The sequence below is a fragment of the Culex quinquefasciatus genome, chromosome 3 (assembly GCF_015732765.1).
Source record: "Culex quinquefasciatus strain JHB chromosome 3, VPISU_Cqui_1.0_pri_paternal, whole genome shotgun sequence".
NCBI lineage: Eukaryota > Metazoa > Arthropoda > Insecta > Diptera > Culicidae > Culex > Culex quinquefasciatus.
In genome coordinates, this window is record NC_051863.1 from 180,046,502 (window position 1) to 180,070,977 (window position 24,476).

The 24,476-nt window shown below is 38.2% G+C and overlaps 5 protein-coding genes across 6 annotated transcripts in view; 2 read left to right on the plus strand and 3 right to left on the minus strand.

The window, feature by feature from the left end:
* Positions 1–3,722: 3,722 nt before the first annotated feature.
* LOC6049346 (DNA-directed RNA polymerase III subunit RPC10) lies at positions 3,723–4,232 on the plus strand. The gene is made up of 2 exons (XM_001866090.2): positions 3,723–3,962; positions 4,024–4,232. The coding sequence occupies exons 1-2, from the start codon at positions 3,822–3,824 to the stop codon at positions 4,207–4,209; spliced, it is 327 nt and encodes a 108-aa protein (XP_001866125.1). The 5' UTR covers positions 3,723–3,821; the 3' UTR covers positions 4,210–4,232.
* LOC6049351 (yrdC domain-containing protein, mitochondrial) lies at positions 4,225–5,241 on the plus strand. The gene has a single exon (XM_001866089.2). It carries the CDS (start codon positions 4,247–4,249, stop codon positions 5,033–5,035), a length of 789 nt encoding a protein of 262 aa, XP_001866124.2. The 5' UTR covers positions 4,225–4,246; the 3' UTR covers positions 5,036–5,241.
* Positions 5,242–5,312: 71 nt separating this feature from the next.
* On the minus strand, positions 5,313–6,440 carry LOC6049358 (mitochondrial inner membrane protease subunit 2). Its single transcript, XM_001866088.2, has 2 exons — positions 5,804–6,440; positions 5,313–5,744 (listed from the first exon to the last, which is right to left on the minus strand). Exons 1-2 carry the CDS (start codon positions 6,150–6,152, stop codon positions 5,515–5,517), a joined length of 579 nt encoding a protein of 192 aa, XP_001866123.2. The 5' UTR covers positions 6,153–6,440; the 3' UTR covers positions 5,313–5,514.
* Positions 6,441–12,290: 5,850 nt separating this feature from the next.
* Positions 12,291–13,228, minus strand: LOC6044060 (vacuolar protein sorting-associated protein 29). The gene is made up of 2 exons (XM_038265792.1): positions 13,097–13,228; positions 12,291–13,038 (listed from the first exon to the last, which is right to left on the minus strand). Exon 2 carries the CDS (start codon positions 12,948–12,950, stop codon positions 12,402–12,404), a length of 549 nt encoding a protein of 182 aa, XP_038121720.1. The 5' UTR covers positions 12,951–13,038; positions 13,097–13,228; the 3' UTR covers positions 12,291–12,401.
* Positions 13,229–21,896: 8,668 nt separating this feature from the next.
* Positions 21,897–24,476, minus strand: part of LOC6044058 (protein bric-a-brac 1) — a 354,872-nt gene continuing 352,292 nt past the window's right edge. The window contains exons 5-6 of one of the 2 annotated variants that reach the window (XM_038266131.1): positions 23,240–23,329; positions 21,897–23,179 (exon numbers count right to left, since the gene is read on the minus strand). In XM_038266131.1, the coding sequence (XP_038122059.1) occupies positions 22,166–23,179; positions 23,240–23,329 (1,104 nt within the window). In that variant the 3' untranslated portion in view covers positions 21,897–22,165. The remainder of the gene's footprint in view (positions 23,180–23,239; positions 23,330–24,476) is intronic. The other variant, XM_038266132.1, reaches the window with a different exon arrangement.

Here is a 24,476-nt window from a genome sequence, read left to right on the forward strand (position 1 = left end):
TTGAGAACATTTTCTGGCATTGGTTGCTGAAAGTAAAAATATTTTGTTCCTTGCAAAGGCAAATTTTTCGAAGGGTGGTGAAAAGGGTGATTGCCAAGACTGGAATTAGAAAAGTTTCTTTTGCTTGTTTGATGAAACAAAATATAAGTATGTGCTACAAATATAAACAACATTACAATTTAAACACCTCTAAAACTGGTATCGTGATGTATGACGGATTGTCAAACTGCCTAGTTAATAGACTATGCACTTGTAATTCTGATTGTTTCAGTATTCAATGTTTGTTATTTAATGTTGGAATTTTGATCATTATTATTAAATCTTATTTCTTATCATTACAACAGAAATGGAGCACACTGCAACCAAAAAGCGTTACCGTTGGAGTGGTGAATCATGGAATGTCGATGGGCATGCGGCTGGCCATGGCTGGTCGGGTGCAACGTTCGGGTGGTTGCATTGGATACAACACGGTGTCGAGTTAGGCTGGATGTGGCCAGGAATATCGGTTTCGACGGGTGGTCTCGGCGAACCGATACAAGTCGATGTCGATGAATGGAAATCGATCAAGGAGCAGTACGGCGGCTTATTTGCTGGTGACCTTCTTTCGAAGAACTCAGAATTGTTTATTCTTAATTAATAGTTAACATTCAGGACTGTTTTGTTCTTCCAATCATATTTAATTAACTTTTGGTTTTGTTGTATATCTTAAATTGATAAACTTATACAAACTGTACTTATTGTATTTTCTTATTAAAGGGTGAAGGAATTGTCCTATCCCTCGGTTTTTCCGCATAATGTCATTTGACGTTTAGTGCTATCAAATGTTACTAATACCAACACATGTAAGAGACATATAAATAAAGAAGCGAACATGTATCGCGCTCTCTTTCCTATTTGGACAACTAGCTGAACAACACTCTTTATTCCAAATCCAACGTCTACGCAGATACAGTATATTTTAAATTCTAAAATTCTAAAATTCTAAAATTCTAAAATTCTAAAATTCTAAAATTCTAAAATTCTAAAATTCTAAAATTCTAAAATTCTAAAATTCTAAAATTCTAAAATTCTAAAATTCTAAAATTCTAAAATTCTAAAATTTTAAAATTCTAAAATTCGAAAATTCTAAAATTCTTAAATTCACTTATTTTAAATTTTTATATTTATGAATTTTAATTTTTTTTATTTACGAATTTCTAAATTTTATTACTTACTTAACTTTACTTTTACTGCTCGTACAACCTCCGGGTCATAAGCTGTCTCCAGATGCGCTGCCACTGGACTCGGTCCTGGGCTGCTACTCTCCAATTTTATTGTTTTTTGTTATTTCTAAATTCTTAAATTTTTTAATTCCTGAACTCCACATTTTTATTCTAGAATTTTGAGTTTTTGAATGTCAGAATTTCGGATTTTTCGTAAATACGTATTTTCGAATTTCTATATTTCAGATTTTCAAAAGTTTTGAAATGTTGAACTATTGCATACATTCGGCGAAGAAAAACGAATCATAACAAAGCGCCCCCCTCAATGACAGCAGGGTGATATCGACGTTGGTGATTTCAAAAGGAGTTATGTTTGTTTTACTCAAATAAAATTACGGAAATGATGTTTTATTGAATTTGGATGATCAAGTATCAATAAAAGCAACGTTTTTCATCATTTGTTATTATTAGAACATTTTATTTTGCTTTTATATCAAAACGGGAATTGAAAATGAATGCTCTACATTCAAATGCGTTCTTCTCAAAACGCATGGTTTGTACATGATGCTTTTTGAAATGTTGGCGTCGATTTCCGTAATTTTATTTGCACTCAAAAAATTATTCACGTTGAAGTTACGTGAAAAGCTATGTGGTATTTTTCCACTAGAGTTTTCACGTAACTTCTACGAGGTGGCCCTAGTAGAAACGAAATTTGCTGGCCAGATCATTTCACGTTGTTTCTACGTGTTTCGCACGTAAAAGCTATATGAATCGATTGGTAAATTCTACATGTTTGTTTTAGTAAACATTATATGAACTTTGCAGGTGTGGGTGATAACTATAATTGATTTTTGTTTTTCGAAGAGAAATGAAAAGAAATTAAATTTAATTTGCAAAAATTCATTTTATTCATTAACTAGATTAACTGATCTTGGCCCAGTCGTGCATGTGCCGAGCAGGAAGATGTTCGAGCGAAGCTTAATGATTCCGCTGGCCTGCATGGCCGCAAGGGAACTCGAAGTCGTTGTCGTAGATGGTCGGGTTGGTCGGCTTACATCGTCGAACCCCAGTGGATGTCCGCCTTGGTTGTTATTTCCGATGCTGGTTCTAAACCAATCCTTTTATTTGGATACAGCTTGTTGCTTGGAGCACCTTCGACGCGGACACTAAACTGGCCAGGGCCGACGAGAGAGTGGCGGCAAAGCATCCGGCATTGAAGATCGGACCACCAAGAACGCAATCCATACTCGCAATCCTCCGGAACACACCCGGCAAACGCTGGCCATATCCGTGACATTTTCGGTGATGTCAATCAACACGGTAGCATCGGCCACTACTGTTAGAACGGGCCTAGAAATTCTTTTGCCGCCAGGAAAAAGGATGCTGCTGACAAAGAATCGGCTTCTGCGAGAAAAATATTATTAATTATTGATCAAATTATTTTAACTTTATTTAACTTACCGTTCTATTTTCACTTCAATTTTCAGGCACAAGACCGACAGCAGGTCTTCACCGTACACCATCAATTTTCATACTAAAATAATCACGTAGAAATTTTGCGGAATGGTGCACTCCAGTCACGTTGGAGTTACATTTTAAAACACATAAAAGCTACATGGAAAACCCTAGTGGAAAAATACTATAAGGTTTTCACGTAGTTTCAACGTGAAAATATTTTTTGCCGGTACACTTTCACATTATTTTTACGTGTGTCACGTAAAATGGACCTATGGAGGGGAATTTTGGGTTTACGTGATTTTTCACGTAGCACCTACGTGTGGATTATTTTGAGTGTGAGTAAAACAAACATAACTCCTTTTGAAATCACCAACGTCGATATCACCCTGCTGTCATTGAGGGGGGCGCTTTGTTTTGATTCGTTTTTCTTCGCCGAATATACATGGCGCTTTGTTCATGTTGCTTTTTTTTCGTCACGAGGTTCATGTAGTCTTTTGTTTGACAGGTTGACAGGGCTATCCAGGTTTTTAAGCGAAGATGGCGTTCGAATGGTGAACGCCCGAAATGTCAAAATCACGCAGTGGTACCAACATTACGGAACAAGTGTGCTATGGCATGACAGCCACATTTTCTTTCGTAATGTTGGTACCACTGCGTGATTTTGACATTTCGGGCGTTCACCATTCGAACGCCATCTTCGCTTAAAAACCTCGATATAAACAGGGGATGCTGATGGCAGAGATTTTGTTTATGTTACTTTATTTAAAATCATGACTAAACAGACTTTACTGAAGTAACTTTTGCTCATATTTGGTGGAAAGGTAGCTTATTAGGAGTACTTTCAGAATATGCAATAACCCAGAAAGTGCCAAAATGTACATGATGCCTTTTGAAATGTTACCGTCGAATTCCCTCTTCTGTTTTACACACTAAACTAAATTGAATCGTATGAAAACGAGTAAACTTTACACTTTTGGAGCTGTCAAAAAGGGTAGATTTCGGTTTGCGTGGAAATGTGACAGTTGCAAAAATAAAGAAAACACCAGCACGTGCCAGGTAACCAAAAAACATCTCGCTTGAAAAGAACCGTTTTTGGGCTAACTTTTGGCTTTATATTTTAATTTTCTACCTCCGAAAACCGCCAATCCGTCCTGCCTAACGATGCTTATGTTTTGTCCAACCTGCGGGAATCTGCTGCTCGTGGAGGAAGGAACGGATTCGCTGCGCTTCTCGTGCAACACTTGCCCGTACATTTGCAAAATCAAGAGGAAGATTTCAACACGAATTTACCCAAAGTTGAAGGTTAGTAACTGCGATAAGATTAGATTGGAAGCGTACGCTGAGTCACGACTTTGCTTTGCAGGAAGTGGACCATGTTATGGGCGGTTCTGCGGCCTGGGAAAACGTAGATTCAACCGACGCCGACTGTCCGGCATGTGCGCATAACCGGGCGTACTTTATGCAGATGCAAACCCGTTCCGCGGACGAACCTATGACGACCTTCTACAAGTGTGCGAATCCGGTCTGTGGACACAATTGGAGGGACTAGCTGAGATATTGTGATTTTTGGCGGGCTTTTTTGGGTGATGAGTGGAGTGAGGAGGGATTTTTACAATTCGTTCTTATTAATTTGCGGCCAAATGCGACTGCTGCAGAATATGAAAATGAGTAGTACACATCCATACGAGAAGATCACTAGGTCAGTTTATAAAAAGCATGTTATAGATATTAAAAGTCCCGACGCGATTCTCCAGGCTGCTAACCTGCTTGAATCTGGCAAAGTAATTGGCCTTCCAACGGACACCGTGTACGGGTTAGCTTGCAGTGCGAACGACCCAACCGCGATCAAAAAGTTGTACGACATAAAAGGAAGAATCTGTACCAAACCGATAGCGATTTGCGTTCCAGAAGTTAAGGATGTTTTGTACTGGGGCAAAGCCGATCATTTACCGATGGGGTTGTTGCAAGAGTTGCTCCCGGGAGCGGTCACCATTGTGGTGAAAAAGTCTCACTACTTGGACAATCCATTCCTCAATCCGGGGGTAGAAAAAATAGGAATTCGAGTACCAAAATTTAATTTTATTAGACATGTAACCAAACAGTTTAAGGCACCGATGGCGTTGACTTCGGCAAACTTTAGCTCCCAAAAGAGCACACTTGAGATAACCGAGTTTAAGGCATTGTGGCCAGAGCTGGGTGCGGTGTTCGACGGTGGCCAGCTCGGGCAGTCCGAGGAACAACGGGCAGCGTCCACCGTGATTGACCTTTCAGAGCCACGAAAGTTTGAGATAATTCGAACGGGAGTGGCCATCAAGCGCACCATTGAACTACTAAAGCGCTACCGTTTCGAAGAGATCGTAAAGAGAGCTACGTGAGACTCGGAAATCTTGTTTTATCAACAGACGAGGAACATATGAATTTTAAATATTTGAAAACGGATGTAATCTTAGTTTAATTTTGAAAATTGTACTTACCACGAACACTTTTTTTTCTTCAAAATGAAACAAATTCTATGAAATTGCATTTTTGAAAGGCTTTTAAATCCTGGAAAAACGACGACGTCGTCGTTCGTTTTTGCTTGTTAAACGGATTCGCTTCAAGCACTTAACCAATACAAAACACTAAATTTTAAATTATGAAACAGTCTTATCGTTGTTTTTTAAATGAATTTATTGTAAAAAATAGACTACTAAAAATTTAAGAACATGTCTCGAACAGTTATTCAAAAAATAAAGAAATATGCTTCCCATAGACTGAAACTTGGCCTTTTCATGCCCCTTGTAAATCACGAAAGATTTTCCAGTCCCGCGACGGAACCGTCCTTGCCCTGAACCTGAAACAACCGCAACCAACTTCACTCGCGTCGATTTCGTTCCTGCGCTTGCAACGTCTGATTGTTGGCCCCGTTCAAACCGGGTGGAGTCGACGAACCGGTGACTTTGGCTTTCGAGATGGGGTGTCGCGTTTTGGGCACCTGAGACTTGAGCGATTGCCAGCGAGCCGGCGGCCACACCACCGACGTGGCCCTGGCCGTGACGAGACCCAGTGAGACCGGACCAAAGGTGTTGCTGTCCAGTGAGTTTCCTGTAAATGAAATACCCAGTCAGGATCAATTGGGCAACCTTCCCTCCCTTCCAACAAACCCGTGTGATCTCCCTCAACCCAGCAGTGCCCTTCCGGAACCTTCACAAACTGCTGCTTGTACCCGAGCGTCGAGATGACGTCCCCCTGCAGACCGACGACTCGCTTTATGATTTTCTGGCCCGGATCCTTGGGTGAAATGAGCGAAATGACGTCGCCCCGCTCCACCTCCATGTTCCGGACCGCCCACCGGGACAGGAACACGTAATCGGTGACGGGGCCGCCGTCCGGATTGAGTGCCGGTTGCATCGAAATGCCCTCGACGCGGGCCACGTAACCGACGCAGTCGAAGAAGGTGACGCCCACGGGGACGCTCAGCAGGAGCGACTTGACAAACAGCGGGATCTTCATGATAAGGAACCGTTTTTTGTTGCTGTTGTCGAGGATCCGTGACTAGATTCGAAGGAACACACACTGGGCTACTGAGTTTTTGTGGAGTTTTCTGGGCACTCAAGTTAACATTTTACTGAGTTGTTGCGTAGTTTTTGTCCTAGTGTTTTCTCATGTAATTTACCACTAAAATAACTTGAAAAATGTTTAAAGGTTTTGTTCTTAAAAAAGTTCACAACTTCAAACTCCAAAATAATCAGAAAAACATTGGTTGATAGATTTTTGTTTTTTTGTTGTGTAATGTTTCGGTACGACTGCTACGTTAAAACAGAACAAAACATATTTTCTCAAAATTTTCCAGATCCTGCCTAGAGTTTAGATTTGAGCGAGGTATCGGATTTGGATTAATTTTAATCCGTGTTTTAATCAAACTTAATCGCAAATCTGGAGCAACACGGGAAAAGGGCGGATAAGCATTTTGACAGTTAGAACCTATTTTGCGAATTCCAAAACAACACGTTTTACGTGCCTGCTCATATTTAAAAAATGCAGAAACTTACAGAAATAATTAAACTAATATCACAGACAAACAGACGTGAATCATCATTGATTTTATCAAAAAATCCATCGTTTACCAAAGAAAGTTCGAAATTGGGCTGCACACTAGCGCTATCTGCAGTCCTGTTGCGAAAACATCATCATTTCGATAAACCAAATTAAGCGTGTACCCATTTTTCCCTCTAAGCGTGTACGAATGAAAACTGACAGGTGTTTGTTTATGTTTGCTGTCGATTTTGTTTTCTCATTCTATGCCCAGAAAATTCGCAAAAGATGGGCTGGAAAGTTGAATAATCTTGCTAAACTCCCATCATAATAACATTCCACCTAGTATTCCGCAGCATGTTCTGCCCCGTGACCTGCAGTTTTGTTTAGGAAATAAGATGAGAACCGGTGTGATGGGCAAGTCGCGTAAGATTGAATAAAACTGATCGCAGGTTGCGTGATTGTTATCTTCAAGCTAATCCAACTGGCTGTGCCGGGTGTGGGCATGTAAAAGGGTTGGAGGTTCCGATTTAGTTTTAGCGGAGTGGCAATATCATTAGTTCATGTTACAGTGGAAAAAAAATAGCCACGGTGCCAAGGCGAATGGGTTGCTTCAGATTCAAGGTCTTCAAGGGGAACAACCTAGGAAATAGCATTTATACTGGCGGATTTCACCAAATTATAAGCATGTTTAACTGATGTCGGTCGGACGAAAAAACCAATGCAGCTGCTAGAGGTGAAGGGGAGTGGAAGTCCATCAATTAAATTGTGTTAAACTGATTTATTCTTTTACATATCCTGTTTTCAAAATGTTCAGTTAATCTACTCTGGACTGCCTTGAACTCCAGTGTCGTGTCTTTGTCTCCTCCTCCAAGTCTCTTTACCAAACAACAGATCGTTGGTCAAGATGTCATCGACCGAAAGTCACACTTCTACCATATCGAATTATTTCAAGAAAATCTACCGCAGTTAACCAAATCAAATTAACAATGCAACATTGGATTTTCTCCCCACGTGTTGGCTATAAAGAAAACATTGCACACACATACGGTGATGCACTGAAACGTCAAAGGGCCAAGGGATACGGTGGCGCCACCAACGACTTTCGTGTCTTGTTGCGGTACTACGGCATCCATTTTTTGACTGATTTGAATTTGAAATAACGGTTTTAGTTGGCGATGGTTTGAAAAAGAGTTGCACGTCTGTTTGTCTGTGCTAATATGCTTTTAAAAAGAAAAGCATGCACGAATAATATACCAAATTCCAGTTTTTGCTTTTTGGTTGTTATTGAAACCGCCTTGAATCAGGGGTATTAAAAAACACCCCCCTTTTTTTTTAAAAAAAAAAAAAAAAACTCCAGATATGCTAAAATAAAAAGAGCTGCAAATATTTGAAGGAATGCAAAAACTTTCAGAAGTATTATAAATTGCACTCAAACCCCGATGGTTTGACACCAATTGTTGTCAAACAAACGGGGTCACTTTTTAGTTTGACACCCCTTTTACACGGAGTTCACACACACTACCAAATGTTTGTTTTGATAGTGTGCGTGTGCGCCGTGTAAAAAGTGACAGTTCGTCACTTTTTAGTTTGACTTTGACCAACCAACGGGGTACAAACTAAAAAAGTGTCAAACGAAAAAGTGACCAACCACCGGGGGTTGAGTGTATTTGCTTTTAATAACTAAAAAGGCAAAAAATAAAAGAAATAATTAAAAATTATATGCAGAAAATTAAAAGACTCTTGTGATTTCAAAAATGCATACCCGAAAAAAAAAACGAAACTATTGGCAATACGCCCCCCGGGGCATGGCCTTCCTCTAACGAGGGATTTCTGCTCCAGCGCCTCTGACGAGACAGGAGAAACCAGGACCGAGGTTTTACTTCACCATCCGATAGAAGCTCAGTGGATAAGGCGGGAATCGAACCCGCGTCTCATAGCATCATCGGGATCGGCAGCCGAAGCCGCTACCCCTGCGCCACGAGACCCACCAGAAATAATAAAGATTATATGCTTTAAAAAAATCAAAGAAAATTGTATGCTTAAATTAAAATAACTGCTCATATTTGAAAGAATGCAAAACTCACTGAAATGATGGACTTAATGACTGTATTGTACTTACATGAAAAACCAAAAAGAAAAAAAAATCATAGAAATTGTTCCAAATTATCTGCTGAAAACTTAAAGAACTGCTCATGTTTGAAAGAATGCAAAAACTCACTGAAATAAAACATATAATTTGCTTAGAAAAAAATCCAAAAAGTAACAGAAATTATTACGCCATACTTAAAATTTGAAGAACTGCTTGTGTTTGAAAGAATGCACTCTATGGTGTTGAAACCTTTAACCACAGACAAACAGACGTGACTCTCCATACAAATTATTTTTGAAATCCATCGTCCGTCATCAAACCACCAAATCACGGCGACGCCAGCGCTGCCTGGTGAGCTTATGCCGAAGCGCAGCCCAAACACACCAATACAAACACATTACTGTCATGTGTCATGTCAGTGTATGCGTGAGACAATCAAGCCTTAACGATTGTAAACATTAACAGCTGTTTCGAAATAATTTTGTTGTTGCTGATCATCAGTAACAAAATCAAAATAAATAAATCAAGACCGACGGCCGAAAATGACGGTGGGTCGGTTCCACGGTCGGCTCCGTTTCCAATGGCAGAACCTCATGAGGCAAATCATGTGGCAGCACCTGCAGCGATGCAAAACAAACACAATGACAGAGACCACACCACTGGTCCTCCCCGTTGCTTGCATGTTCCGTCTAAGATTCCTCCTCCACCGAAAACATGAACCATTACACTTGACACCAGATATCCCGGTCACGAAAACACCAGTAGTGGCCGCCGGAATAGGAAAATCCAATTCAAAACTAACGGAATTGATCCCCACGATGGGCGTTTGGAAACATTTGCGGGAACGTGTCCACGGCGCAATTAAGTTGCCAGCGAACAAAACCAAAAGACGAAAAAAGTCGCGAAGAGTGGCGTTCACGATCGACGCATCGTCAAAATGCCAAAAGGACGACCAGCAGCAGCAATCTGAGCAGCAGTATACGAAGGATAAGCAGGTTGCTCCGAAGGAGATGACTCCACCACAGGATCCGGCTTTCTCCGCAGTAGCGGGCGCCTCAGCAGCAGCCTCGACTTCGGCAGGCAGTGGAATAGGCCTAAGAGTGTGCTACTTCAGGTTTTCGGCACGGTTCGCACTCGTTCTGCCTCGTTGTACTACTCCATCATGTCCGACCGCATCCGGTCCGAGTCGCCCTCGTGAGGTAGATTCGCCTCCGATTTATACACCCAAAGTCGTGCGTGTCGAAGGAGTGCCCGTAAATGTCCGTTTGCTCGTGTTTCTGCCGGAACACTACGTCCGGGACCGCTGGCTCTCGTCGTTCAGGTGCATTCGGCCGGATTCGAACTCTCCACAGAAGAAGCGACCTTCCTGCGGGTTGAACTGGAGGCACTCGAGGTGGAAGGCTGTTTTTTTTTCATTTGCTGCCTCACACGTGCTCACGCTCAACTTAAAAACAAAAAAAACACGCATCACACACACTGAGAAAAGACGGGCGAGCTGTCACGACAGCAGCGCCATCAGTGCCGGGTGAGTGGATGCCGAAACAAAATTGAATTTGAAATAACCGTTTTTGGAGGACGATGGTTCGGCACTCGAGTGTCCCGTCTGTTTGTCTGTGCTTTAACTTTTGTATCTCTGGAAGTTAAAATGAGAATTAAAAGATAAATGACAATAGCCAGTTCATTGTGTCCATTTTATTTATTTTTGTACGATGTGTTTTGTCAATTCGGTGAATCGTCTCATTTGGCGAAATGTCCCATGGGATGAACACTCCTTAAAATGATAGATGATTTTAAGGTTGCAAGTTTGGACTTGTTTTATCTTACTTTGCCATTAGGTTTTACGCCGACTCAATTTTTAGGTTAGAAATTTGACAGCTTGGCTGCACTGTTTACATTTTTTGCACGTGTGTCTCAGCAAAAATGTGTGTGCGTGTGCGCTCGTGACGTCACGCTGTAAAACCTAATTGTTTTTTTTATAAATCTGGATTTTTTTTTTAAAAGGTCCCATAAGCTTTTGCCTTTTATTTTGTTAATAGAGCAGTTCTCTACGGAATCGGTCATTTTTCTTTAATTTTATTTTTTGTTTTTTTAATCCGCCTGAAACTTTGTTGGTGCCTTCGGTATGCTCAAAGAAGCCACCTTGCATCATTAGTTTGTCGATATAATTTTCCATACAAATTTTGCAGCTGTCCATACAAAAATGATGTATGAAAATTCAAAAATCTGTATCTTTTGAATGAATTTTTTGATCGATTTGGCGTCTTCGGCAAAGTTGTAGGTATGGATATGGACTACACTGAAAAAAAAAAATATACACGGAAAAAAAATTGGTGCTTTTTAATTTCACTTTTTGTCACTAAAACTTGATTTGCAAAAAACACTATTTTTAATTTTTTAATTTTTTATATGTTTTAGAGGACATCAAATGCCATTTTTTTTAAATTTCCGGAAAGGTCAAACATTTTTTGACCGAGTTATAATTTTGTGAATCAATACAACTTTAAAAAAAAAAAATCCGGGGAAAAATCGGAATATTGGACGCAAAATTGAAATTGCAATCAAAAAGTACTTTAGTGAAATTTTGATAAAGTGCACCGTTTTCAAGTTATAGCCATTTTTATGTAACTTTTTTCAAAATAGTCGCATTCATTGATTTTTTAAAAATAGTGTACATGTTTGCCCACCTTTGAAAAAAATATTTTTGAAAAGCTGAGAAAATTCTCTATATTTTGCTTTTTCGGTCTTTGTTGATACGACCCTTAGTTGCTGAGATATTGCCATGCAAAGGTTTAAAAACAAGAAAATTGATGTTTTTTAAGTCTCACCCTCGGTCTCACCCAAACAACCAACCATTTTCTATTGTTGATATCTCAGCAACTAATGGTCCGATTTACAATGTTAAAATATGAAACATTTGTGAAATTTTCCGATCTTTTCAAAAAAAATATTTGGAAATTTTTAAATCAAGACTAACATTTCAAAAAGACCAAACATTCAATATTTCGCCGTTTTGATATGTTAGTCTTGATTTAAAAATTTTGAAAATATTTTTTTCGAAAAGATCGGAAAATTTCAAGAATGTTTCATATTTTGTTTTAGTTGTTCGGTGACTGGGCTGGGAACGTAGCCCAGTCACCGAATGTTGCTCGTTAACTGGGCTGAACAAAAAATAACGAGGGGAACAACGATGAATAATATTTTCCATGGATAATGCATTATAAAAATAAAAGTTACTGACATTTATTTACAATTTAATTGTAACTTGAAAATAAACCAAAGTTTGAAAAAAGTTTTTTTATTTATTGAATATGATTTTTGCATCCATTAACCCCTCGGTCATTTTGGTTTATTGACGTTTGGCCGCTTTTTAACTGGGCTACGGCCCAGTTATCGAGCGTCCAGTTAAACAACGCCCAGTTACCGAACAACTACTGTATCTTATTTTGTATCATACACACGAAACTGTCGACATGTTGCTTTTTATACCTACTTCAAGGACTTTCCTACAGGCATTTAAAAATATGTTTCTCATAATACTGTTATAGAGATATAATGCATTTTATTTGCTCGCATGTTAGTCCAATACACAATTTAACATAGTTTCAATAATATTATATACATATTCGTTCGAGTCCTCAGTTCTTCTTATACTCAATTCGCTCCACCTTGACGTCATCCCCGACCAGCTGGTAGACGTACGTGACCACGGTCGTGCTCTGGATGTCCATCAGCACAAACGACGGAATGACGGCCGAATCCAGCGCCGAGTACGACCCGGTCGCCGAACCCGGGTTGATGTAGAACTTGTTCTCGTGCTCGTACGCCTCAAATTTGTGGGTGTGGCCCGAGATCAGAATGTCCACGTCGAGCTGGCGCTGAATCAGCGCAAGAGCTTCCGGATCCCCCCAGGGAACCACCTGGTGGCCATGCGTCAACCCCACCCGGAACTGGCCCACTGTGACGATCTTCTGATCCGGGTAGTTCATGTTCTCGTCAAAGTCACCCCGCACAATGTGGACGTCGTTGGCCAGCGTCTTGAGATAATCGTACGACTCTTTGCTGCAAAGATTGCCCGTGCACAGGATGTGGTGGATCCGTCCGGGAACGAGCAGTTTTTTGAATTTGGCCGGCAGACTGCTGCACCGCTGGGGAATGTGAAGATCGCCTAGCACCAGCACCAACATTTTGCGTCCGGTTACGGTGATGGTGTCGGATGGGACAGTCAATTAAAATCTTGGATGATTTGGCGTTCCAGAATCAGCTTCGATTTTCCTGAAACAAGAGCCTCTGAATTTTTGTTCGTAATGCCCAATGCAACAAACAAACTTACCTGGTAGTAGCGATTAACTAATTTACACTAATGATAGCGTAAAGTAACTTAAATGATTTTGTTTTTTTCTGATAACGAAGATGAAAATAGTCCTCCTCCGTCTTTCGATTAGACACATCAGACAGAGAGACACAGAAAACACAGAAATGTCAAAATTGAAATAAAGGGATGCCAAACATGCCAAGTGGGAAGCGAAGCTCGCAGCTCCTCTCAAAATATCTGCAAGTTCATAAATTAATTATTATGAATTACATATTTTTGATTTGATGATCACATTTTTTTTATTTAATAAAAAGTGTTATTTAATAAATAGTGTAACCTAACTAACGATCATATGCGCATTTTATTAAAGCAATCGGATTTACAGAATTTGGTGGATACCCGATACAGACGCGTGAAGATTTTCCGGCTGGCATCCCTGAAAATTATTGAGTCGTCGTAAAACGTCTGATGTTGGTGTCCTCTCTGCGACTCGGTTTGTGTACTGGGTGGTTTTTAAAATTTTAACCCTCAATAAGCCACCTACAGGTGATCAATAAATTATTTAATTGGGACTTTTTACTTCGAAAAGGCATTGCGGGAAGCTCAGGGGCTTTATGTCAAAAACCACCATTAGGGCAACTTAATTTTATGTTTAAAATTTCAATTATGTATTTTGAAATATGTTTTTGGGTAGTTCTCCGCCAGCTCACACAAAACCAGAAAAAGTTGCCCGACCCCTCTTCGATTTGCGAAAAACTTTGTCCCTGATCACGTATCCGAGCTCCATTTCTCAGTATCTTGTGACGGAGGGGCGGTACGACTCCTTCCATTTTTGAAAGTTCGAATAAAGAAGTGTTTTTAAATAAATTGCAGGCTGAAATTGTGATGAGATGGATATTTGCTGGATATTTGGATAGCTGCACGGAATTTTAAATTGAAAAATTGTATTCTAAGTGAGAAAATAACCCTTCTCTTTGTCCTTACATCAGGTGTACAAAGATAGCACGACAAGATTAAAACTTTTTTCATATGAAAAGTGACAAAAATCCGCTGAGTTTGTTCATTTTTTTCGGTTTTTCGGTCGAATTTTGAGGGATTTGTGAAGTTCAAAAGATGAGGCATTATGAGTTGCACAAAATTATCAGGCGTTCTTATCTCAATTTGGTCCAAAACGCACGTGCGATTACGCCATAAAATTGAGCGTTCAGTTTAACATAAAAGTCCCTTTGATACCAAATTCACAAACCATCACCATTTCAGGCTGGAGCAAGCCCCGAAATATCGGAAAATTTGTGATCAGGGACAAAAGTTACCCCTTAGGACAAAGTTGAGTTGGCGGAGAATTCATAAATTTGTAAATTATATTTTTTTAAATTAATAAATTTGATTTTTCGATTTTTATAGCCTAAATTATTTTTTAATTTTCCGATTTTTCAATTTTTAAATTATTGATTTTTTGAATTTTTTGCCTCTCTTACAAAAGAATGGTTTGAGGTTTGCTTTTGGAATACGCTTTTCTCAGAAATCTTAAAACATTCGTGCATGGCGAAGAATCGTCCCAGAAAAAAATCTTATCACTAAATTGAAGGTTTAGATGCACTCTTTCGATTGAATTTTGGTCCAAAACCCGGAACTGAAAGTCTGATTTTTGAGAGTTCTTTTTCTGAAATACTTGAGCAATGTCTGTATCCGCTCTTAAAAATTTGTGTCTTCCATCATTGGAAAACCACTCGTTAAACCCACAATTTTTATAAGTCAGATTTGTAGCCGTGGACACGAACATTTTATTTATCGATTCACTATTTTCGACCAATAAATGTGGCCAAAGCCATTTTTAGAGGTATTTTTCGGACTATTTCACAGATAACACTATCAAATTAAAAGAATTCAGTTTCAAACAAAAATCCATTCGAAAACATGCGCCATAAACTGCTTGGGCCCAAAATTTGAAGCTTTTCCAAAATTTATTTCCAGAGATATAGCCATATTAGTGTTTTACGTCTTATTTTTACCCTATTTTTTCCTACTAAATTTTTGGTTGTATACAGAATCATATACTGAACATCAAATTAAAAGTCGCGGCTCGTTCTCGCTCGAAAGATCGACATCGTCAAGCCGAAGCATAAACGCCAACACATTTGAGCTTGCGCGTTTTACGCTGCGCGTCGAAGTGTTCTTTCTGGCTTCTCATAATAGATCGACAAAGTGCAATATCGATACACATTTTTTCAAGTTAATCATAGACTAACATTAAAGACTGAGTACCCTTTACTGTTTTCTAATAATGTCAATCCAATATGTTTTTCTTAATTAAATATAATTATCTTGTTCCCATAATTTACTTGAAAATCTGAATTAAAAAAATGGCATTCAAGGTTTAGCCTAAAAAGTTTTGAAGTTTTAGGTCAAATTCTCACTGGGTGGTATCATTATGTTTCTGAAAAATGAATTGCACCAATATATTTGTCGTAGTTTCATAATTTTACGGGTTTTTAATTATTTAATACTCGTATTTTTTAAACTCTTTATAAATTAGATATTTGATAACTTTTAAATCATCAAATGTTAGAATTTTTAAATTTACGATTCGAAAAATTTACAAATTTTTACATTTTTGAAATTATTTTTTTTTAATCTGGCGATCTAAAGTATTTTTGAGTTTTTAAATTTCGAAATTTCTAATTTTTCGAGATATTATATTTTTAAATATAGGTATTTATTTTTTTTTCAATTTGCCAGGAAATTTAACAACACATGAAAATGGTTGTTGATTCCTCTTTGTTAGTAAATATGATTTTATTTTCTATTTTGTAGTATATATTTTTTTTAAATCAAATATTAAAAAAAAAATACTATCTTAGAAATTTCAAAAGTATAAAGCAATGCAATCACAAATGCAGTAATTTTTATTGGGTTAAAACTTAGGTTTATGTGATAACTATGAACTATACATTAGAGTGTAACAAAAATGACTTTTTGGCGGGCATTCAGGGGTTTGTTCAGGTTGGCATACTGAGCCTAAATCCCAAATATGAGCTTGATTGGACGTAACAGGAGCTGGCGCTCCGCCCTTCAATTTTAAATGGGATTTAACCCGTAAAAAAAGATTTTTTCAAAAATGTCACTTTTTGAGGCATTTTGGCCAACAATGCGTTTACCAAAAACATCACTGGCGTGTAGGCCAGATCCTTGCGCATCTTTTGGTATATATAACATTGAAGTTTGGAGCATCCTGGAGCTCGGTACAGACCTTCAAAGTTTGTATTTTTTTCGAAAAATCGGCCCCGGCAAAAAAGATGTGCGTCGCACCTCGCGACGCCCGAGACGCCATTTGATTTTGCTGGGACCGATTTTTCGAAAATATGCTAAACTTTGAAGGTCTGTATCGAGCTCCAGGATGCTCCAAACTTCAATGTTATATATACCAAAAGATGCGCAAAGATCTGGCCTACACGCCAGTGATGTTTTTGGTAAACGTATTGGTGGCCAAAATGCCTCAAAAAGTGACATTTTTGAAAAAATCTATTTTTACGGGTTAAATCCCATTTAAAATTGAAGGGCGGAGCGCCAGCTCCTGTTACGTCCAATCAAGCTCATATTTGGGATTTAGGCTCAGTATGCCAACCTGAACAAACCCCTGAATACCCGCCAAAAAGTCATTTTTGTTACATCCTACTATACATGTTTTTACTGACCGTGTTCCCATAAATAGCCCATTTGCACTTTCATCACTTTTGAGTTTATGATGCCAGTCTGGTTTAAATTTGCCAGATAGATAATAAATAATAAGGGTGATGTGATATTTCCAATAAAACCATTCCACGTTTGCATTATTTTAAACTATATTTCATATCGAATAAATTGGTACACTGTGACAAATAGCCAACTAATGATTATTGATGAATTGTTTTTTCTTCTTCACGGTTTATTCTTTAAATCTTATCTCATGTTATCTTTAGTATTATGTTACTTTTTTTTTGCTGTCGCTGTCGCTTTGCTTCGGCTACCTGTGTGTTTGCATCTTCTGTGTAATTGTGTTTTACTCTCTCTCTCTCACACTTCAGTTTTATTTTATTTCTTCATGGTGATGCGTGTCCAATTCGTGAACGACTCACGGTTACAGATTTGTGGTTGTGATGAAGTTTAGGTGCTGCCTTCTTTTTAAAACTAATAATGAGCTAAACTAAAACGAAAAAAACACAATCTTCTATAGCTTGTAGGGTACAAGGAAAATTTGTTAAAATATGTTTCATTTGTAAAGTAATAAATTAACTGTTCGATCAGAGTGTGACGTTAGTTTTACTAGTTTTGCTCTCTTCTATTATTTTTGCTTCACTATTGTTGATTTCACTCAATTTCGCTTGTTTTTTTGTTTTCTCTATAGGTTTGCTTTTGATCTATTTAACTTACTTACTGTACTGGTTATGTTTTAGTTTTAATAAATTACAGCTGGTGAATATTTGTTTTTTGTATTAACTTAAAAAATGTACAAGATTAATTTCAGCTAACAAAAATCTATTGCATCTCGCGTCAGTATTAGCGTCTATACAGGAAATTGAGGAAAAATTATAACCTAGTAACAGTTTGCTTGCTTTTTGTGTAATTTGTTGTGTGAGTGTGTGTGTGCGATATTGTTTCTCTCTCCCTCTCTCGTTAAGCTGCTTCTGATTGGATTTAGATTAGACGTTGAGTGTTTTGTGAGCCTGTTTTCACTTCTTCTGGGAGTTTGGAATTCTCTCTCTCTTTCGCTAGTTTTGCTGTGTGATTGTTTGTGTGTGCGAACCAAAAATCAAATGACTGCACCTAAGATGTGTGTAAATGCATTTTGAGCTACTCGAGGGCTCTTTATTTTTGTTTTTTTTTTATGCACTGTTTGTTTTGTTTAAGTATTTTCTTATTCCACTTTACACATACACATACGAGTTTTAGCTAGTAAATTTGCTTTTTGTATTTTTTTTGTTGGACTTCAATTCTCGCACTACAATGCTGATTCCATTCTATAGTCTGTTTTTCATACTCGAAATTCATCGCATTATATTTATGTTTTCAGAAGGAAAAAAAACCTAGAAAATCTCCTTCCGACAAAATCACGTTTCTATTCTCTCTCATCTGGTTGCACCGTTTCGCTCCAAGTTTCGCTCTCATTGATCTCCTGCGAAAGAGATGGGAAAGCAAACGAGCAAAACAGAAGAGAGGCATTTTTGTCGGAGAGAGAGATTCGTCGTTCGCTCTCTTTAAAAAATCTTGTTTTGAGGAGCCGAAAAAATGATGTTTATAATTTTTTTTTCGATTTGAAGATTAATTAAGTTATTTGAGATCAAGTAAAATAACAACACATTTTAAGTGGAAATTGTCTCAGAATAGAGGGGTGAATTCTTCGGCTCCTCTCTTGGTTAAAATTTGGACGTTTACAAATCATTTCCTTTGCTCTGCGATTTTTTCAGTTTTGCTTCGTATTAGGTTATCTTACAAAGTCGTAGTATTTTAAAATAGTTATCATTTGCATCCAATTTATCAGCATTTTAAATAATTTTCCTTTGCGAATGAATGAAATACTATAAATCACGGTTGCACTGTGGTTTGCGGTATTTTTTTATTTCTTCTTGTTTTTGTGGTTTATGTCGATTTTACATTTGCTGTTTTTGTAGAATTATAGTACATCAATGTTATTTTTTTTACTGTTATATTTTTATCTCCTGCTTGATGCTATGTTTGTGACGTGACGGCAAAATATCATTTTCTTTGTTGATATTTTGCCGCTGAGCGAAACTGTGCCGACATTTACTGTTCAAAAACAGGTTTGAACAGACTGAAAGTTGGTCGATAATTTGATTAAAAATGTTTTTCTTTTGTCGGAAAATAAAGCACAGTGGGCTTGGTAGCTGCATTATGACAAAATATAATTTTTGAGTTTGAAAATAATTAAATTAAATATATATTCATATTTTGTTACATGGATTTGGACTTGTAAAATAAAGAAAAAAGACACTTTCAATCAGATCAAAAATGTCAAATGCAACAGTAAATGTTGGAAACGGACTGCCACTATTATTCCGGGTTATTTCAAGTTTTGTTGGGTTTGCTCGCTGGATGTTGTGTGATTTTTGGGAAATATTTTTTTTCTGCCATTCATCTGCCGTGTGCTGTGCTTTCATGTAGAAATAATCTTACACAACCTCTCACGTTGGAAACTAAACACTTTGCCTCAACCTCCGAACGCAAAATAAACTCAAACAACAAAAAGACGATAACGACTGCCGAAACGTGTTAATTTTGCTTCTCAATATAAAAATTTCTTTTAAAGATATAAAACAGTTTATGCTTGTCTCCTTGATTTTTGTTTCTCTCGTGTGATTTTGTTTTGTTTCTTGCTTCGTTTAAACGTAATTTATATACTTTTTTTTCTCTTTCTCTTAAATTTCTTCTCATAAAAAGGGGTGGAAGGCACTTTTTCTCTAAAATTTTGTTTTTGTCTTTTAATTAATTTAAATATATTTTCTTTACTCTCTTTTTTGTATTCTTTAAATTTTGCTTCTCTTTTTTGAACACATTGGCCGAAACGTTTACAATATTTTTTTGTTCTCTCTTTTCGCTACTCTAAAAGGTTTGTTTTTTTGTTGCATTGTTTGTCGCCTAAAATGATCGGTGTTAAGGTTGTGAGTGTACTTGCCAAAACTTGTTAATCTTCCGAAAGGTTCTCCTCTTGCTCGTGCTACTACCTAAAGATAAGTGTCTCGCCCTTTTTAACTACGGTTTTGTTTTTTTTATCGCCGAAAAATTGTTGCGTTCGGTCCTCTTCCGTTGATGTTTCGGAACTTTCACCTTTTTCTTCTTCAGGGACATAAACTGGTCTTTTCCGAACCGAAAAAATTAAGGAACAATTCAAAATTTATAAGAATAAAAGTTCTCAACATTTTTGCTAAACTAAAGGGGATTTTTAAAATGTTTTGCTTGCCGCGTTTTAAAAATACAATTTGGGCCAAACATTGTATTTTTTTTTGTTTTTCGGTAAAAATTTTGTTCTTTCGCCTAAAAATGTTTGTTTTTCTCTTTTCGCTATATAAATTTCACTTATGGAGGTTGTGTTTCCACATGACAAGAAGGCATTTTCTTTAAATATAAATATTTGTGTTACACTTCTTTTGCCGAGATTTTTATAACCTGCTCGCGCCATTTCTTAAACACTTTATTTTCATTCTCGTAAAAGTTCTTTTGTACATAGTTTGTTTCTTCCTCTCTTACTACGCTCATTTTTAGTTTTCCGAAACAGGAGAAATAGGTTCGATTTGGGTAGTAAACTCTCGTTATATTTTTTTCTTTCTGCGCTTTCACAGGATTTCACCAACTAAAGTTCAAAACTATAGCCGCTTTCTTCACCAAGTGCGCAAGTTAAGGAGGTATTAGACTATGACAAACAAACATACAAACTCGCACTTTTTGACAGTTTGAAAGTTTGTTTGTCATAGACTAATATCTGCTTTATGTAGTTTCGAATTTGGAATGTGACTTCCATTTGCGCTTTTTGTTGTTGCTTTTATTGCACATTTTTAAAACTGTTGTTTTTGTTTCATTTTACGTTCAGATTACATCTCTTTTTGTGTTCGGTATAGTTTAGTACGATTTTAAAAACGGATCCTAAAAGTAATAAATAAATGAATTATACCTCGTAAAAAGTCGTTCCCAGTGTTGCTTGCGTAAAGTTAAATATATCACATATTGCAAAAATAACATGTGTGAAATCATCTCTTAAGGTTAACTCAGAATAGATAAAAAAATAAACAGTTTGGTACGTGAACGGGAAGGAATTATACACATTAAACTAAAAAAAACGGGTGATTTCATGCCAGTTTGTTAATCGACAAATTTTATGACAATTCCGAAAAAAATCGTTCATCCAAAGCCGTGCTTGGTCAATTCAAGAACCAAAACAGTGTCGAAAAGTGTAACTTTTCAACACTCAACTGAGTGCAATAATTAACTTTTCAGCACTGTTATTTTTGGTGATGATTAAAAAAAGGAAGTACAGTCGACTCTCCAGTTGTCAATATTCAAGGGGCCATCAAAGAATCGTTCACAGAACTATGCAAAATGAATACTCGACTGAAGATATGTTTTTTATTTATATAACGACCATCTCAGATCAAAAGTACAAATCGAAACACGAGAACTGTAAAACGCCCATTGTCTTTTGCTCGATTGGTTCCTCCGTTTAACAGTTTCGTGCTTCGATTGGTGCTGTCTTTTGCAAGCAGTATCATAACCAAACTTTTCGGCACCCTTAGTAAACGGCAAATCAGTACAAATTGCTGCCGGATCTTTTCCGGAAAAGATCCGGCAGCAATTTTGTATGGTAAAAAGGTAAACAAATCACTTCGAGAAGCATGGCAACGTGCATCAAACAAAAACAAACAAATGTCAAACATCCTTCAATGCTTTGTTTCGCAAAGAAAAATGCCTATTCCAGGTTTGGCGTTCGAAAGGTGAACGTCCGAAATGTCAAAATCGCGGCGTTCGAAAGGTGAACGTCCGAAATGTCAAAATCGCCCAGTAGCACCAACATTAGAAAAAAATGTGGCGGTCATGCCATGGCACACTTTTTCCGCAATGTTGGTACCACTGTGCGATTTTGACATTTCGGGCGTTCACCATTCGAACGCCATCTTCGCTTAAAAACCTGGATACAAGCCATGAGAAAGTGAAAATATTGACAACCGGAAGAGATTTTTAAAGCAAAAAGAATCCAAGGGATCGTCGAGGAAGAAATCATTCAAGCAAAAGAATGAAAAGAATCGAAGTAATGCATTTTAAAAGGGATGGATCAAGAAGATCGACAACCAGAAAGTCGAAATGTATTTTCAAAACCGAATTGCAAAAAGTAGTATAATTACTGGCTCTTTTGTTAAACAATATATTGAAAAATCATCAATTTACAAACCGGCACCAAACCACACCACAGACCTCCCCAAGTTTTTCTCCCTGTCCATTCTCATAATTGTTGTTTTATCGCATAATACAAAACAAAAGAAAAAACAAAATTTAAACTAAACTAAAAGCTAAACCACCTCCCCCTCCCAACAAACTCCCCGCTTAATCCGCCCTGCACTCCGTCATCGGTTCCATCTTGATGGCCGGCCGAGGTGACGCCGCTGCCGCCGACGACGAGGACGCGTCCTTTTGGGCCGCGTTTCGTTGGGCCGCAACCAGCTCGGTCAGGTCCTGGTCCTGGAAGAGATGTTCGGGCCGCGGTGGAGACGACGACGACGAATAGCCGGCCCGGGACGAAGACTTGCTGCTGCTGCCGTACACCGGGGGCATTCCGCCGGGCCCGGTCTGGTTCAGATGGTCGGCGTGGTGCTGGTGGTGTTGCTGCTGGTTCGATGCTGGGATGGGTCCTCCTCCGACGGCCAAGTTGACCGCGGGTTCAAGGATCATTGCCATGGGAGAGGGCAGGGGGCTCCGGTCCTCGGTCGGGGGAGTGGACAGACGGAGATCGTGGGCGGACGCCGGAGATCCGAGCCGGGTTATGCTGAGACTGCCACTGTTGAGGTGGGCCAACGGATGGTGGGGATGGTGGTTTGAGCTGGGGTGGGAATTGCTGCCACGGCTGTTGGTTGAAGTGCTCGAGGGAACGTTGCCACCGTGGTGTTGCAGGTGCTGCTGCAGATCGTGCTCCTTGCTGCCTTGGGTCGTTGTCGTCGCTAAGCTGGAACCGGCCGGGGATCCCAGCCGTGGCATCTGGATGCCACCGCCTACACCACCTCCGCCGCCGTTGTTGTTGTGGACGGCCGGCGAGCCCAGCTTGGGCACCGGAATGCCGCTCGATCCGCCGGCACCGTTATTTCCCACCGACGGATGGATGCTGAGGTTCGAGTGGGGATGTGGCGGCTGCAGGTTGAACCCCACTAGATTTGCGGCTGCATCCGGGTGGTGCTGGGCGGCGGCCACCATGTTGCACATCTGTTGCCGGACGGCGGCCACCGTTGCCGCCGTCAGTGCGTCCTGTGTCATCCCGTCGGTCGGGCCAGCGCCGGCAACGCCCGGCTGCAGCTGACCGTTAGCGTTTGGGGCGTAGTTCAGTGGGTTGTCTTGGAACGGGAAGGGCTGCAAGAAAAAAGATAAATTAAAACAAACATTTTCGATTGTTTAATTTAGTTAATTTACTGTTTCTTGATAAAATGCTTCGTCATTTGTGGTTGGCGCCTTATCTAATTTTTCTGATTTACTGTTTTTGTTGAAAATTGCCTCTAAAAACTGTAAAACAAAAAGGTGAGCTAATTTTTAGGCAATTTAAATTCATAATCAGGTGGGTATATGTCTTTGTTTGAATTTGGTCAAATTTAGGCCGTTGCTGATAAAACAAAAAAAAAAAAAAAAACGAATATCGATTTTTCCCGTTACACTTATGTATTATACCGTCATCTGGAGCGAATCTGAATAGGGACAGCAGGTTTTAGAGCAATGCTTGAAATCTGGAAATCGATGCACTATTTTTGTTAATCTGTGTCTGTTCTATCCGAAACCAATCAAAAATATCCAAATATTGTACAGTTACGAGGCTAACACAGCTGTCCCGATTCGCCCCATGTGTCCCAATTCACCCAGGATGACGGTACCTTAGTTTTGAAGACAATTTATGCTTCAGTGGAAAAATATTCTGAATCTTGGGAGGGGATTTTCTGATCGTCTGATCGTGTCTTCGCAGGTATTGATTAGGAGTCCTAATTTAGAACTATTCAGAAAAAAACAGTTACAATTAAAAACAAAAACATTTTTAAATTAACTTTCAATAATACTAAAAGTTGAATTCCACAAATCTGTATTTTCAGGTTTTCGATTTTTTTAATATATTTTTGGGAACCAAAATCATATGATTAACAAAAAAGTATGGGTAGTAATTTTGCTGCAAAGTTAAGAATTTTTATGAAAAATAGTTATGTTTTAAAACGAATTTCAATAAACGAAATAGTAATATACATTTATTTTGAAAATATAAAAAAATTCTATTTTCTAAAAAGTACGGAAAAATAGTTTTAACAATATGGGTATCGGAAATTTATCATACATTTCGTTAGAAATGATAAATTTTTACAAAAATACTAAAAAAAACTACAAAACTATGAATTTTCGAAAAATAAGAAAAAGTTTTTTTTACCATATGGGTATTAAACTATCGGGATTTTTTTCATTTATGTCGATAGTAATAACACACATTTTATTTTTAAATGCTCAAAATCTCTAAAATGCATATTTTTGATAAAAAGCTCAACATTTTAGTTTTTGCAATATGAGTTTTATACAATGGGGAAATTTTCATTAAATTCGAAAAAAATAAAACTTTTTTTTTTATTTTCCCTAAACCACGTATTTTTGCAAATTAAAAAAAAAATACTGATGTCGA

Excerpts from the sequence above, each read along its gene's own strand:
- LOC6049346 (XM_001866090.2), top strand. The coding sequence starts at position 3,822 with ATGCTTATGTTTTGTCCAACCTGCGGGAATCTGCTGCTCGTGGAGGAA. Across the intron at positions 3,963-4,023 it reads GAATTTACCCAAAGTTGAAG|GAAGTGGACCATGTTATGGG; the intron begins GTTAGTAACTGC and ends TTTGCTTTGCAG.
- LOC6049351 (XM_001866089.2), top strand. The coding sequence starts at position 4,247 with ATGAGTGGAGTGAGGAGGGATTTTTACAATTCGTTCTTATTAATTTGC.
- LOC6049358 (XM_001866088.2), bottom strand. The coding sequence starts at position 6,152 with ATGAAGATCCCGCTGTTTGTCAAGTCGCTCCTGCTGAGCGTCCCCGTG. Across the intron at positions 5,745-5,803 it reads GGTTGAGGGAGATCACACGG|GAAACTCACTGGACAGCAAC; the intron begins GTTTGTTGGAAG and ends TTTCATTTACAG.
- LOC6044060 (XM_038265792.1), bottom strand. The coding sequence starts at position 12,950 with ATGTTGGTGCTGGTGCTAGGCGATCTTCACATTCCCCAGCGGTGCAGC.